The following is a 15,809-nucleotide window of genomic DNA, read 5'->3' as shown; positions in this document are numbered from 1 at the left end:
TTGAACAGCAAGCACACAACTCGTAAAAAATGTTAAATTGTTTTTTTTTTATCCTCAATTCAGAAGGCCAATACGTCAGGTGCCACGCTGTGGATTTATATTTAAATAAAAAATCACATTCATTTTCTGGGCTTCCCTTTACTTCCATCCTGAAAAACGACACTGACCTTCAGAAGGACCTAAGGCAGGAAAGGTTTATTTCTCAGCACATCTGCAGACGGTGAGATTTACCCATCTTCTTCGCTTTATCCATCTTCGTGGATGGAGCGTCAAAAATCCAGCACAATTCCTTTCCACTTGATTGCCCGGGTTCGTTCTGCCAGGCAAGAGGACGAACAACAAGAAGCACCTTCAGCGAACCGGTTTGCTACAACATCAGCAGTAGCTGATTCGAGCCGTAAAATAAAGTAACTTAAAACCTCAAAAAAAACTGTAAAAATACCACGAATTTGAGTTGCATATAGAAATATACAAAAATCACATTTTGGTAAGTATGACGCATGCTCTCTAGAAATAGCGTTTACTTCACAGGTAACATTTACAATGCTTCTGTTTACATTTGCCATATAGAAATTGATATCCTGACTTTCGAAGTGTGTTTACTTTATTCGTTTCGAATCTTGCAATCAACGATTAACACGCCAAAAGTCAGCATGGCAACTGACGCACAACATGATCCATCTGTTTGTCTCTCTCTCTCTCTCTCTCTCTCTCTCTCTCTCTCTTCCTTTTTTTTCCTTCCTGAACAGACTATCCCTTACATGGTGCGCAATCTTTTTGTTGTGCTGAACATTCTCCCTCGAGATAACATGCGACCGTCAAGGATGTTTCTGTTCCTTTTAGCTGTCTTCCAGCGAACCAACGGGGTGCCACCTCGGGCAGGGCGTAAATTGTTCAATCGAACAATTAAAGTACAATTGCCCAAAAAGCTAACCCCCTCGCACACAAACGCACCACCTTCGAAATGGGAACGAACCCATAGCGGGCTCGCCATCGAAATGGCCACCATAAGCTCGCCAGCAAAGGCAGTCTCGCGACTTTTCGGCTGTCATAACGGGGATTTTTACGTCCGTTTTTGGCCACTCACGAGTAGACGAGCATAAAATCGAGGGGCGAGAAAAAAAAACCCCATCCCCACTGGACTTTGGCCCATCCCAACTCTACCGGTTCTTCGGGGATGATGCGGGGAATAGAGCGGAATGTATTCGAAAGTCTCCTCAGACCGACCACTAGCCCGATTTAATACGGCGATCGAGAAATGGACTGAGGACATGAGGAATATTAATTTTATGCTTGTTGTGTTTATTATTTTTTTTCGTTTTCATTATATGTCCTCTTCTTCTTCGTTGTCGCGCCGAACATAACATCACATGTTCAGATGTTTTTTTTAGCACTCCTTTCTTTTCGTTCTCCTGAACTGCGTGCGCAACGAAATATCGCAAATGAATATATCTTTTGGATTTCGCGCAAAGTGTCTCACTCCCGCGGCAGGGAAGGAACTGTTATGGTAGTCGCAGAGCCGAATGATGGCGGGGCGGGTGAAAAAATCGCTGCCCTAAAAACACCTGATCCGATCGCTTTTCGAATCTGGTTTGGTAAAGGCCCTTGCGGTCCAAACGGAGCACAAAACTATGACTTGTGAAAGTAGAGAGACAAGGAGGAGTTAGCAAAGCTTATTTTGTCATATTCAAGAAATGATAAATTATGTTAAGAAATTATTCGATTAGTCTTCTTGAAATTAGCATACCACTACATTCGAAGCAGTGAGTTTTTTTTGTAAACCCTACCGAAATAGTAAGCTATTTGCAAAATTTATTTTATTCATGTAAATTTGTTTTCTGCGATTCCATTGCACCTGCGATCTTTCCTGTGTGCTACGTTTTGTTATCATGCAACGAGATCAAGCTGAACGGGAATAGAATAGTGAAGGCAGCCGTGTAAATTATGCAACCACAACCATGGGATTCGTTTGGCCAAGTCGTAAACACAGAAAATGTAGCCAAAATGAATTGTTTAGCATAATTGTTCGCAATACCGAGCCTGCCCTGTCGTCTTTCTTCTTTCCCACCGGCAGCTCCCACGGCGATCGTTCGTCGGCGAACTTTATGAGCAAGCGGCGAAATTGATAATCAAATTGGACACTGGTGACTGCACACCGAGAGAAATGAAAAAGGAAACCATTTGCAAGTGAGCATCATTTCACACGAATACAATGTCCTTATCTCCGCGGTAGACGACAGAGACCGGGGCAGATAAATTTTTCTTTAATTTCCGTCCGAGTCGCAAAGTGGCAAACAGACGAAGTGTTTATGACTGTATGTTTCGGACGCCCAAATGGACACGAACGCCTTGCTGCAAGGAAAAACAAAGTGGGAAATAAAAGCACCCATTCGACGTTGGCGTCAGCTTGCAGTTAGTGAAGATTCAGCAAGATTTGAGCGCTTCCCCGTTTGCGTAGAAACGTTAACGGCGCGAACAGGGACACCGACGAAGGGCGCACGCCCGATCGCGACAATGACAGTGACGAACCGTCCCTAACAAGAAGTAAAACAAACTCCCCCAAAAGGCCAACGAGAAGTTCCGCCAGGTCGTTCCGCATTAAGTAGCAACGAGCCGCTTGAGTGCAAGGACGGCAAATATACGTCACTTTTTGAGAGCGAGTTGATGAAAAACAAAATATTATCACACTAGCGAGAGAGGATAAACATTGACCGATCCAAAAGTCAAATGAAATTTCATAATATTCAACAATTTCGTTTCATTTTATACCCAGCTAAACCAATTGCTTTGATGAAACTACTAGCCTTGTCTTTTCGTAATAATCTCGGCATCGGGTGCAACTCATCCCTTCCCAAACCTTCTCATAAATCTATATTATTTCATGTCTTGCAATCTTCTGGTAAAAAATCACAAGGGACGGTAATTCTTCCTTCTTCAAGGTCAGTAGCGACACAAATTTGCATAAAATTACTGTGCCACGGTGCGATCGCTCCCAGCAAGCGTAAAAATGAAAATAACGCCACCGTTTAACTGAGGGTCACCACATCCGAGCCACCGAATCGCCCAAAGCAAAACAGTTTTACCAACAAATCGTGTGATTACTGCCGACGAAATGCTCGGTCAGAATGAAATTGAGTGATTTTTCGATTCAAAAATTCCACCCGGGAGACGAGTCGTGATTCCAACCGACCTTGACAAACGGCTGCACCCCGGTGGAGGATTACACCAAGGACGACCTCAAACCGGTAGAAGCCACCTCGAATGCGATTTCGGATGCGCAATGTATCGCGGCGACTCGTATCGCGTATTGCGCAGTGTAGTTCGGTGGTACCAAACGACTCGCTCCGCTTGTTGCGCGTAATATCTGTATTTTATGCAATGTGCATTTGCATCCAAACAACAACCGAAAGCCGATGAACGCCAACTCAACTGCCCGTTGGCAATGGCACAACGAGAGCCTACAGCTCCATGTCAGTTGCAATGGCACCCTGCGAGAAGGTTCGCTATGAGTGGTACACGATGCAAGTGGATGCAGCGAGCGAATACGGTGCCGCTAATAACACGAGAATGCATCCACCAGACCGTCGTCGAGGGGAAGCAAATTGTGCAACCGTGGGCACTCAAATGAGTCTGTAATGAAGTCGGCGACGAGTAGATTACCCCACGGCACGCAACGCTCAGCTGACCGGGATAGTGCAGGTCACTATAGTGACATTCGGTTCCACCTTCAAACCTCAGCCAAAACGACTCGTTTTTTACCAACGGCTATGCGGAACCGATGATTGCTTCTGTTGCTTGGATATCGCACATGAGCTCATCGATTAAATTTGAACACTCCGAAGGATGAGCTGGACCGGACGGTGATGTCATCCCGCCGAAGAAGCAGCCTGCAACAGCTAGGATCACCGACGCCACATGACATCACAGTTTAGTGGAGCAATTGCCATGTAAATCTGCATTGACGCTGGCTCTGTCTTAAGAAAACCCCGCGTCTAATTAACAGCACGGCATGTATAAAAGAGAAGAGAAAACGCACACACCAGCATGAGTCACTGTTGGATCCCGGGCGGGGGCTAAAACAGCGCTGAAACAGAGCTGGCACTTGTGACAGGGTGGCCCAGCAACAGGGCGGTTCATTGTCCGGATATGGAAGCCAAGAAGGGAGTGCGGCAGGGCACTTATCATTAAGCAAAACCTAATAGCTGGATAGGTAGAGACTAAAACTCCATCGAGCTCCATCCAACGATACCGACAAAGGGAGAGGTGAAGCCAGAGAACGGAGCAAACCCTGTGAGGACGTTGGTGCAGCCGACGGATCGTCGGAAGGGAAGCCCTAGCGCAAGTGACACGCGGATTGCATCCGGAAAGGCAAACAAACGCAAAACGCATCATCATAATAATGATGTCGTCGCTGCACATGGGCGCGACCGTTAGTTAACGGCGTTTCGTTTCCCGGGCGGCGCCGGGAAGGCCAAGAATGGTGCTCCAGAGACACCATCGGTCTGGAAATGATTCTACTTGAGCGCTTGTGCCCAATTATTCCCGCCAGCTGATTCCGGCGACGCAAATCCCCACGCGCGAAGGCAGCGATTGAGGTGAGCCCCGTAAGCTGCAAATTAGGCGAGATCCGAGAGTCGCGATCTTATCGAAGCGTTTCGTACTGCCAGGTCGTCACACTTACGGGGTTGGGGTAATTTCGATGCCACCGATGCTTGGGTTGAAAAGTTCGGACCACTTGATTGCGCTCCGGAAACCTCGATTGCGCCGGCCCGTCTGTTGGTTGCTTTCTCTGCCACGAGGTGCTATGGACGTGCACGCAATTCACGCGGATGCGTCGGTGAAAAACACTACCGGGTATCTTGTCGATGGTGGGTGTTGGGTGAGATAAGACCGGGGGGCACGCTTATGTTAAACTTTACACGGCTTCAAACGGCCACAAGCACACACTGTACGCACGGGATTTCAGCCAAACGCAGCGATTCCCAGGACGCCACTCATTCACAGGATACGTTTAGGGAATCGTTAAGGACCCTCGGGATATTCCACTTCGCGGCGCTTGTTTCGATTAAATCACGCCCGGTTTGCGTTGGCCGTTGGTGGCGTTATCGCGTGCCGGAAGATGCGCAATACGCACCGTCGTCACAGCCAGCTGTCGCCAAGCGCTTTTAGACGGCCACTACTGTCATGATATGACGCACGATCCGCACCGTGTTTGTGTGTGAGTGATGCCGGCGATCACTACACTCGAAAATGGTGGCGGATCGGTGATCGCGCTGGTCTCAAAGATCGCGAATGGCTGACAGTGAAACGCACCGTTTCACCGGCGCGACCGGATCAGATACAAACAAAACACGGCGTTTTCTTGTTGCGCGTCGTTCTTGGTTTTTATTATGAAAGGCGACGATTCGTACACGCACTTAGACGGGAAACTGCAGATTTAGGACGGGACACAATGATGCACTGCACATTAGCCACCGGCACCGAGGCACTGTGCCTGATCGTCGTCCGTTACTCACGACAGAACTCGTTTTTTAACGGCTGGAGGGAAAATCGCGGGAAATCTAAGAAAAACAACACGAGCAACCACAAACGCGTCCGACGCCGCGGAACATTTCGAGAGAAATGAGCGCGATCGAGAGAACCATCGCAATGCACATTGGGAGAAAGAGTAAAACTTTCGTCCAAACAATGTGCAAACTTTTATGTTTGCCAGAAAAGCGCAGATATCGGATTAGATTTTAAAATTGTTTGCGTTGAAAAATGAATCGAACAAAAGCAGAACTGTGTAAAACTATAATTACACAAACTAGTTTATTTTTATATTTTTCTACAATCACTATAATAATATAAAAAACTTTTACATAATATCAATTTTTAATTTTTTATATTAACGACCAGACAAACCAAGTCCCAACTTTTACATCACTAAAACGTGCTAAAATTAATGTTGATTCATTTGTACAACATTCACTGCTATTAAGTGGCCAATTCTAAACACATTGCAAACTCAATGTGCGCTAATGCGAGAGTGAGCAAGAAACAATGCAAGCATTAAGCTCCCAACGCACGTAAATTAATATTTCTTCCAAAAGCAGCATTTGTGATAAATAAGAAAATTACAATTCTTTCAATTCATTGAAATACATACAGGAAAACAAAATGTGTTAAGTGAAATATTTGCAATTGTACAAATCCATTGCCTAATTTATTAAAACTTGGTAAAGCAGCATCGTACGATTTCTTTTGCGGTATACCAACTGTGGTTGAAGCAGGGATGTCAAACTCACTCGAAGATATATATATAAACTATGATACGAATATAAGGGAAAAAACAGTACGATCAATACGAATTGTTTGATATTTTTTTATTTAACATCCAAAATTTTTAACAAACGGTACGTTGCATTAAAGATTGATTTATTCATCACAGAAAATGGTATGGGAAGATATAAACATTACAACTAGGCTTTAGCAAACATTGTTTCTAGGTAAATGTTCAACAGATAAATTTTTGCATTTATATATCATTTCTATCATTTGCATCATGGTTTTATTTTAATCATTTTTTAATTATATTATTTTTCTCCATATATTACGATATTTCCAGGACTTTCATTTCAGCCTACCATACATTCGGAATCATGCCGTTAATTTTAAAACTCTAGCTCCCCCGGACAATATTTGTTGATCAGACTCTGATAGTATGGCCATAGTGAATCAATATCCGGTAGAGTCGTAGATTTAGTATAGAGATCGTAGCGGCTGAAAGGAGAATAATGACACATTATAGTCAAAGCTAGTTTACATTAGGTCTTATACAAGTCCTCTTACTTGAACATCAAGACCCATTGCTTAGTTTGTTCGTCCTTCTCGTTCGTCAGATGATGGTAGTCTCCGCCAGAGTGCCACGGGTAGAACGAATGATAACGAATCATATGCAATGCTTGCTCAGGCAGGGTACTGCCATTATGTTTCAATACTCGATACAAATATTCATCGTGCCCCCAAGACATGGTCAGCTGCTCTAATCCGCAGTTAGGCTCGTACATTCCATTTCTTGTGCTGTGAAAATGCATTGGCATACTTTTCAAAAAGTAATTTTAGGGTTACTTTTTAACTCACTTGTATTTGGGGTTTTCACCATCCGGGTTATCGATGAAACTATCCTCCCGGTACACGATGCTCGGACCCCATTCACATCCGACCGGAAACGTGTCTCCTACAACGGCCCATTGTGGTTCTCCGTAGAAGGCCATCACTTTACCTAAGTCGTGTATTAATCCGGTGAGGTGCAACCAGTCCAATTCAGGAAACTCTTCACGGGCACGTTCGGCGGTCTGGAAAGCGTGCACGATGTTCGGCAGGTCGAGATCCGGATCGGACTCGTCCACTAGATCGTTTAGTTTTTCCAGCGCCTGTCGGATGGTTGCCTTGAAATGATCGAACTTGAGCCACTCGGCATGTCGTCCTGTTGGAAAACAATGTGCAATGCAGGAAAACAATGATCACAAACAATTCTCATATGTCGTCACTCGATGCCACATAAGCGCGCGTTTACGCTTCCCGCCAACCATTTTTACGCACATGTTGTCGCATGTGAATCGCGCAAATCACACATGTTCCAACGGCTCGACGGTTTGTTTGTTTGAAACGCCTCGCGATCGTTATCGGAAACTATCAAAACAAAGCATATAAATGCTTATCAATTTAATCACTCAAGAGGCTCCTTGGCCTTGCTTGCGCAAAACGCAGAACGGCCTCCACTGACCTGATTTTGCAAACCGAGTCACAACACAAGGTCGAATTGCGTCGTTTCTCGAATCTGCGTCTTGCGTTCGGGATTATGCTTTGTTTTTGTCTGCGGCACGGATATCAATTATCAGGAACCGATAGCGCCCACAATCATGACTGCCATGAATGATTAAAATTAACAGAATTTTTTGGGCAAAACTTCACACCAACCTTTGACAAAATCCACCGTTTGGTGGGTGTGCATGAGTTTGTATGTTCGCCGGACACGCTCCTTAAGTGGATCACTCTCGTCGACTGTATAGTCCCGAAATTTGGACACCTCCTTATCAACGAACTTTGGCTCCGGACGCAAAAGTTCTGAAACGTCTAGCACGTTTGGGCGCTGCAACGAGAAAGGACATTAGACATTGACACGCAGCAGCAACACACGATCGTAATTTCAACCAAATTTGAATCATCAACAAATCTTTCACAAAGTAAAAACCCCTTTATACGAAAATTATATACCTCTTCGATAATAATTCTCATGATGTAAATGGCACGTCAGTTATGTACAAAAATCTATATGTTCGAATTGATCACTAAACACTTTACGCTTTTGCTATGAAGTCTGGCAGTACCACAAATGATGCAAATTGCAGCTTGTAACTGCAAGGGCGAAGACCGACTGTAGATCCTGGCCTGGGCTAGCCCACGGTTTTATATACAAACCACTGCTAGACATACTGATAGTGCCTCCACTGCGTGCGCGTCCCTACATTATAACAAAAAACTCAATCACTTGGATGAGAAGAGATTAGGCTTGGTGTGAGCGATACGTGAAAGCAAAAATATAGAATCCTGAACAATCCGAAACACCGAGCGGGGCGTGGCGATGGTGATACGCGATGATAAGCTTAATCGGGAATTGGGATTTGAATTGTCTGATTAGTAGATGAATTTTATATTCGTTATTTATAGGTTTCATTATCTTCGTTTGGCAGACGAATCTATCAATTGGTCATGGCAATAATTTGAAGATAATTCTAATGATTTAAACTGTCCCCTTTAAACTTATCTGAACTACTTCAATTTACATGAACTTAGCCATCTATGATTATGTGTCCATTTACATTCTTCAGACCGTCGAATAGAAACTTTATCTTTCCTACTTTCGTTTAATGTAGATAGTGGTATTAAATGCTTTAGTACCGAACATCCATTGCTAAATTAATCTGAATTCGAAATGAGCTAATTTGTGGGTGAATTGGATTATTGCCTATTAAATTAGTCGCAAAATGAGCAGCAGTCCTAGCCTGATCTACAATTTAATTTGAAATTCAATGTAAAAGAATGTACTTTTTTTTATTATAACGCGAAATCTGATAAATTATGTAATATACTAAAGGTCGATCAGACAAAATCATCGAACTGTTATAATTCCTTCACTTTTTTGTATAAAGCTAATCCAATTCTGCTGATAACACGTCTCGTGACCCGCAAACGCATGTGACCAGATCCTGTTAAAATAATTCATAACTTCTGCCGAAACGCAGTCTTCTAGCTGAAATGATACTTTATTTTCTCCCAAATATACAACAGTACAAAGATGAATGATTGCACAATCAGCTTAAATTGTAATAAAAAATTATTAACGTCGCTAACTGCTATCACAGGTCAAGGAAAGCGCAAGAATGATTAATCCTGTCATGAGATAGCACTTTTCTCTCCATTCCATTCGTACTCTTGTGGCGCGGCTAATGATCGTCATAAAAATCGCGAAGCTTGTAATAATAACGATCCCATTAAGATGGCAATTACGAAACAATTACATGGTGCCAAACCATCTCGGCGTTCTGTTATCTCGTGCAAATAGAACGGCTACATGGACGGGTAATCGGCGGACGACATACCGGATTCTTGATGTGCGATAGAACTTCCGCAACATCGCCGTACCGGTAAAGTAGTCGGAAAGTGATACTTTATCAGTGCAAGAAATGAAAAAATATCAAGCATAAGAAAATCTCAAGAAAGAGGTGACGTTCAACTGATGTTGTACAATACATGCTTTGCCTAATCTTAAAAAAAACCTTAAGGAGGGACATAACTCTTATCACTGCTCTGGACAATTAGAAGTGATTGAGTATGATTGTAAAATTACTAAAAGAATTTCAATCAAATTAAATTGTTATGTGATATAAACAATTAGTATAATTTTAAGAAGATTAAGATTGAGAAATTTTTGTATATTCTACAAAGGTATGCATATTCTGAATATTGATATCATTTTCTGAGCTTTATTGCTTAATCCTTAACTGTACAAATAAAATCCATTTTTACCACCATTCCCATTTCGAGACGAATCGCTGAATGTTACTAACCTCCAAATTGGATCCTCAGCAATCCCAATATCTTGCCCGGGTTGGGGGATATCGTTCGTCGTAATCGTAGTGTCTATCGCTACGGACCTCTGGTCTTGTTCGGTGACTTCGCCGGTGTCGATTTTCCGTATCACTGTCGCTTTTCCGTCGTGCTGAACGACTACGTGAGCGTTCCTTTCGCTTTCTTTGCGCGGATGATGAACGTTTCCGTGAATGTTTTGATTTCAGATGAGACCGTGACTGAGATCGAGAAACCGATCGGCTACGGTTGGCACGTTCAGATCGCTTCGCATGTTTAACTCGACTTCTAAGGGTACTATTGTCGCAAATGGTACTGCTGCTACTTTCTTTGTTGCTGTTCGACCTAGAACGACTTCTTCCACTGCGATTGCGTTTTCGCTCACGTGAACGTGGCGAACAGGACCGATCGGCCCTCGAACGAGACGATGAATGAGAGCGGGATTTCTTTTTCGATTTCTTCTTTCCCCGCACTGATCGATGATTTTTGGATTTTTTCTTTTTCGATCTCGAACTGGAACCATTGTTGGAACGTTCTGTATCCAAAACCGCTTCACCACGTGAACATGAACGGGAAGGTACCGGCATTGGACGCGATTCACTGACCAACACGACGTCGTCATCATCATCATCATCTTCGATCACAGTTGTGGTGATCTCCGAAGGCAACGAATTCTGTTCTTTTGGAGACAAACTCGTTGAACGTATCGAATGGATGGATCCTTCGTCGTCATCACTTACAGTCAGCTCCCTCGGTACTGTTTCATCAGTAACTACTTTCTTCGCTATCATTCCGCCATTAAGAGATGCTTCCTGTGGCACATCTGGCTTCCGATCAACGTGCTTGATCAGATTTACAAACATATTAACACGTTTTTTGCGTTCAGCCTGTTTCTCCTTTGTAGCAGCTGGTTCTTTTTCTATACACGGACTAGTGGCGGGAGTCCTTGAGAGCGATCGCGGTGGAGAAGCTTCCAAAACATCAGTACCGCCCACAACGAGATCATTCACAATATCCTCCTTAGAAGAACTTGGTGGTGTATTTATTGATTCTTTCTGTGCATACTCTTTGCTATCGGATCCATTTTGTACTGTTGCCCCACTCTCTGAATCATGCTGTCGCTTGAGTTCATCATCTGTACAAATTTGAGAAATTTCATCTTCTTCATCGCTCCCTAGTCCTGGCATGGTCTTCACCGGACCAGTTTCATCCTTTACCTTGCGAACGAGCGAAAAACTAACCGGTGCTCCAAGCTTCTGATGCTGAATGTTCGTCACTGGCACAGGAATGGTTTTCGGTGCTGCCGTATGTACCGCTTTAATGCCTAGACTGGGTGTCGTCTCAACCACGGTACCGTTTTCGTTTTCAGTGCGTACCTTCGTTGGTGGTGGACTTGGAGGGTTTTGGCGCAACGGTAGCCCAACTTCGTCATCCCCGCTATTCATGCGATGGCGAACTCGATAAGCGTAGTATGGATAAAATTCGTGGGTTTGATTAAGAAACACAAATCGAGGATCGTTTTTGACCCGTAGCGCTTCTTCAAAACTATACCCATTCTTTGCCACGTATGTAGCAGTACGATCGATAACATGCTGAATAGCCAGCGCAGGCACTAAACCTTGAAAAGGAGGAAATTCTTTACTCGTCTTCGCGACATCTTCATTGTTGGGCACATTTTTTTGGGATTCATTTTCATCATCATTTTCACTGTCAGAATCATATTGAACCAATCCAGCGAGTCCTGTGGATACCTTCTTCACTTCAACCGAAGTGACTGTGGCATCCGGATAATACTCAACTTCTGTATTAAGCGCAGTTAGTCGCAGAGTGCCCGTCGAAGTCTCTCCTGCATTATCTGTGACATCGAGTGAGATTGTCGGTATCGGGGCTCCTGTTATCTTGCTGATCAGCTGTGTATAGGCACAGTCCACGGATGGCTTGTACTTAATGGCGGGAACGAATATCGTGGGACGAGTCAGGATCGCCTGCTCATTTTCTGTCGTACCAACACCATCGGGTACGGTCGCGTTTTGTTCCTCCATTGGCTGTTCTGATAACGCAGGGTACTGGTTGGTGCGGAACGCTAGCAGCATATGCCGGTAGTACCGAAATAGTCTTCCATTTTGGTTGAGAAAATCGAACAAAGGATTGTTGGCCTGCTTTGTTTTAAGCAAGATCTCCATCTGGGAATCCTGCGATGCGATAAATTTAGCTGTCTTTTCAATAATTGCATGTTCCTTCATGGTTTCTGGCAATACAATATCCGACGGGACATCGAAGCCCTCTGGAATAACGTACGGATCGTCGTCTAGGTCATCATTACTAACCGCAGTACGATCTTCGACTGTTGCTACCGTGACCCCTTCCTGTGGTAGAGGTGCATCATAATTGAAAGGTACTTGGTTTCCCAGCATTTTTTCCCGTTTGCGGACTTCTTCTGCAAGCAAACAAAATGTAACGATAGTACTAACCAATTGAAAGAAATTACAGAATTTAAAAAATACCTTGATACATCTCTTCTTCCACTTCATTGTTGTATAGGCTGTAGTATCGTTCCTCTTCACACAGCTGTTCTGCTTTCTGTTCTGCTGCAGTAAGACCCTCCAGACGATCCTTATATCCTCCGGGAGGCGCTTCATAGGGGGACAGATCGTGTAATGCACCGCGAGCATCATATCTGAGCCCGGGAACATGATCAACCACCATAATCCGCCAATGAGTCAGAGAACGATAAAGAAAAAGAAAAAAGAAACAAAAACGAAAATTAATATCATTTTTCTATTACATGTGCCGTTCCGTTCTGAACGGTTTGTGATACGGTTATTCAATCTCTTGTATTTTTTAAGAAGATTGGTCGGGGGCTTGGCTTGACATCTCAATGAATGCCGCTGCCAGACTATGCAAATCACTTGAGACAAACGAAAATGGGAAGAGAAATAAAGAAATTACATAAAGGGAGCCGTACTTCTATCACTCTTGGGAATGCCTTTGACCAGGGAAACCCCATCTAGTTGGAATAGCGTCATAAAAAATTATTCCGCATCCTTTACACCAGCAGGGATATCCCCAATCGTAGCCTCCCGAGAGAGTATAAGCGCACCCAAGTGTCCAATAAGCCATTCGTTATGTCCAAGTTTTGCGGTCGTCATACTCAGAGCAAGCTGGCAGGAAGATTTATTATTTGTTTAGCAATTACTATGCATTTTCGAGTATTGGTTCTTTTGCTTACAACACAAAAAGAATAGAGAAAAAATGTTGAGAATTAAATCAAACATTCAGAGAAATATCAATTACCACTTGTTTTATACATACCACTGCCGCTGATCGACTACTGGTTGGGTTGTAATTGATTTGGTTAATTTGAGACCTAAAAATGAATGTATAACGTACGATTTTTTCCCAAGCTCTCTTCTGCTATGCTCAGGCATTCGAACGGGAGGCCTTCAATCCTGCACAAAAGATACAGTCTATACCACAACTTATAACAGAACTTTCGGCGACCTTCAGCATTTCGAGGACGATCTCCACCAGATACTAATGCATGTGCGCTGTGCAGTTGATTGGACTGAACCGAATATCCACCATGCTAATTACAAAACATATGATGCACCAGGAACGCCAATAGAACTGGATATGTGCTCCAATTTTGGTAGTAGACCCATGCCACACTCCATTCCTTGTATGGTCCCAGGCAGGATGCTCATTATTTTATAGTATTTTGCGTTGCGAACGTCATCCATCAATGATTATTACTGCATTTTCAAGAACTGACTATACCCTTCAACGAATATCAAATTGAAGTTGCTGGAGCTGATGATGCTGTTGCTTAGGGTACAAATGTTTTCTGATATTGCATGGTTTAGGTTGAGCAGAAAGAAAATGGTATAGAAGGTAGAGAAAGTAGCTATTAACCTGTCTATCTTTAACTGATTGTCGCCCATCCACGGTATCAGATGCTGGCCCTGATCGATGAAACGTGCCCTTTCGTCGTTACGGAAGATCTTGCACGAGTATCCGAACACCAGCAGATCGTCGAAGGTTTCTGCAGCGCCGCTGTGCTGATGGTAGTGTCCAGTACGCCGTAAAATACCCGATTCCCCGTTGGCCACATTAAATGTGGTGCCGCTCGCGCCGCCCATGTGTGTTCCTGTTCCTGCTCCTGCGTTTCCTTCCCCTTTTACGATGCCATCGCCCAAACTTCCAGTCCCTAAAAGAACACATCCTATTCCTGCACCATTGGTGCCCGTATTGCTTGCACTAGTCGCCATTCCGTTGTTCAAGCCACTTCGCAAAGCGCTATTGTTAAAATTCCACCGCTCAGTCATGGTGTATTTTACGTTTGTCCGTCCTTACGAAAAACATTCGGAATGGTTCCTGATTTGCAGTGCTCGCGCAACAGTCACATTTGCAGCCACATCTACACGAATTGGCGATCTACCACAACAGATTGTACGATGTCGAATGTTGCACAGTAAACCAAAACACATCGAAAAAATTGAAAGCAATATTGCGGTTCTTGCAAATCTTTACTATTCCCCGTAAATATTTTGCTAAATAGACGCACCGCGAAAGAAAATTCTTTGACAACACTTGGATCAAAGCAGCTGTCATTAACGTCAAAAGCGATGCCAAATGGTGCAAAAATAAAAATGGATTCCCATGTCGGACGAGACGAACTGCTATGATAATCTTGAAAAAACCTAACAAACCTCAATTAAAAGGTAAGTTTGTACAGATTGTTTTAAGAACGGTGTTGTATGGTTTGGGTTTTTATTAAAAACCAAACAGTTTTTAAAGTACCTTCTTGTAAATCTGTTCAGTGCATCTAAGTCAATTATCTCGAGGAGCGTCATCGCCAAGTATCGGCGATGTTATGCTTATATAGCTGATATTGGCCTTGCTTACCATTGGTTTTATCAGCATGCCGATAGCAATTTCCCAGAACGTTTTTCGTGTTCGCATTGTAATCCGTGTTATGTGGAACAAAAGTGTACCAAATGGTAATCACGATTTTAATTAATCGTTTGCTATTAAATAAGCGCGTGCTCTTGGACTCATGTTTTCGATATCCGCGAGGGTGGTTTTATCAAAAGGTTTTCTTAGCCACATTTTTTACAATTTCTTGCTTTCGTTACGAATTAGTCACGAATATACCGAATATGCTTTGTCACAGCATTATATGCGCGTGTTGCGTTCGAAAATTAGCTAATATTTTGTCACCTTTTCTCTAAACTGTCAATCTAGGTAAGACCGAATGCAGCTGTGCATATCATCTGCACACTAGTATAAGTTTCTGTCTAACAAATTTATGATGATTTCAAAATTGTCTCGTTTGTACGCCTCGAGATTTTTTCTAACCGCGGTTCTTCGCTGTATTGTTTTTGTCTCAAGTCAAGTGAATCTTAATGTTTATATTGTCAATTAAGATGTTTGTTCCACCGTTTATTTTAGTTTACGGTGTGTTAACACAATATCCAACGAAGGTTGGTCGAGTCTTTAAATCAAAACTGATCTCACTCTGTTATAGTTAGTGATTTAACAATGAAAGTGTTGAATTGATCACTTGCGATGCTTTTACAACTATGTAATACTATTCACAACATAGAAATGAGGTAAGTAGATCTGCTAAAAATATACACAACACGTTTGATCATAGTCTGAATAGTAATGGTAACTCT

At 43.2% G+C, this 15,809-nt stretch overlaps 2 protein-coding genes across 2 annotated transcripts; both read right to left on the bottom strand.

The window, feature by feature from the left end:
- Window positions 1-6,374: 6,374 nt before the first annotated feature.
- LOC128721140 (inositol oxygenase) lies at window positions 6,375-8,280 on the bottom strand. The gene is made up of 5 exons (XM_053814863.1): window positions 8,260-8,280; window positions 7,963-8,134; window positions 7,123-7,468; window positions 6,832-7,062; window positions 6,375-6,762 (listed from the first exon to the last, which is right to left on the bottom strand). The coding sequence occupies exons 1-5, from the start codon at window positions 8,278-8,280 to the stop codon at window positions 6,654-6,656; spliced, it is 879 nt and encodes a 292-aa protein (XP_053670838.1). The 3' UTR covers window positions 6,375-6,653.
- Window positions 8,281-10,005: 1,725 nt separating this feature from the next.
- Window positions 10,006-14,456, bottom strand: LOC128721139 (protein suppressor of white apricot-like). Its single transcript, XM_053814862.1, has 3 exons — window positions 14,044-14,456; window positions 12,636-12,808; window positions 10,006-12,568 (listed from the first exon to the last, which is right to left on the bottom strand). The coding sequence occupies exons 1-3, from the start codon at window positions 14,454-14,456 to the stop codon at window positions 10,128-10,130; spliced, it is 3,027 nt and encodes a 1,008-aa protein (XP_053670837.1). The 3' UTR covers window positions 10,006-10,127.
- Window positions 14,457-15,809: the final 1,353 nt, after the last annotated feature.

The sequence above is a fragment of the Anopheles nili genome, chromosome 2, assembly GCF_943737925.1.
Source record: "Anopheles nili chromosome 2, idAnoNiliSN_F5_01, whole genome shotgun sequence".
In the NCBI taxonomy this organism is placed as follows: Eukaryota; Metazoa; Arthropoda; class Insecta; order Diptera; family Culicidae; genus Anopheles; species Anopheles nili.
This window is presented reverse-complemented; position numbering and strand designations above follow the sequence as displayed.

Bases quoted from the DNA above. Each gene is read 5' to 3' on its own strand.
- LOC128721139 (XM_053814862.1), bottom strand. From the start codon at position 14,456: ATGACTGAGCGGTGGAATTTTAACAATAGCGCTTTGCGAAGTGGCTTG. The intron at 12,809-14,043 runs GTTAATAGCTAC...TCCCGGGCTCAG, and splicing joins AATCAGTTAAAGATAGACAG to ATATGATGCTCGCGGTGCAT. The intron at 12,569-12,635 runs GTATTTTTTAAA...GTTTGCTTGCAG, and splicing joins GGAAGAAGAGATGTATCAAG to AAGAAGTCCGCAAACGGGAA.
- LOC128721140 (XM_053814863.1), bottom strand. From the start codon at position 8,280: ATGAGAATTATTATCGAAGAG. The intron at 7,469-7,962 runs GTTGGTGTGAAG...GTTTTCCAACAG, and splicing joins AACGGTGGATTTTGTCAAAG to GACGACATGCCGAGTGGCTC. The intron at 6,763-6,831 runs GTAAGAGGACTT...TTCTCCTTTCAG, and splicing joins CAATGGGTCTTGATGTTCAA to CCGCTACGATCTCTATACTA.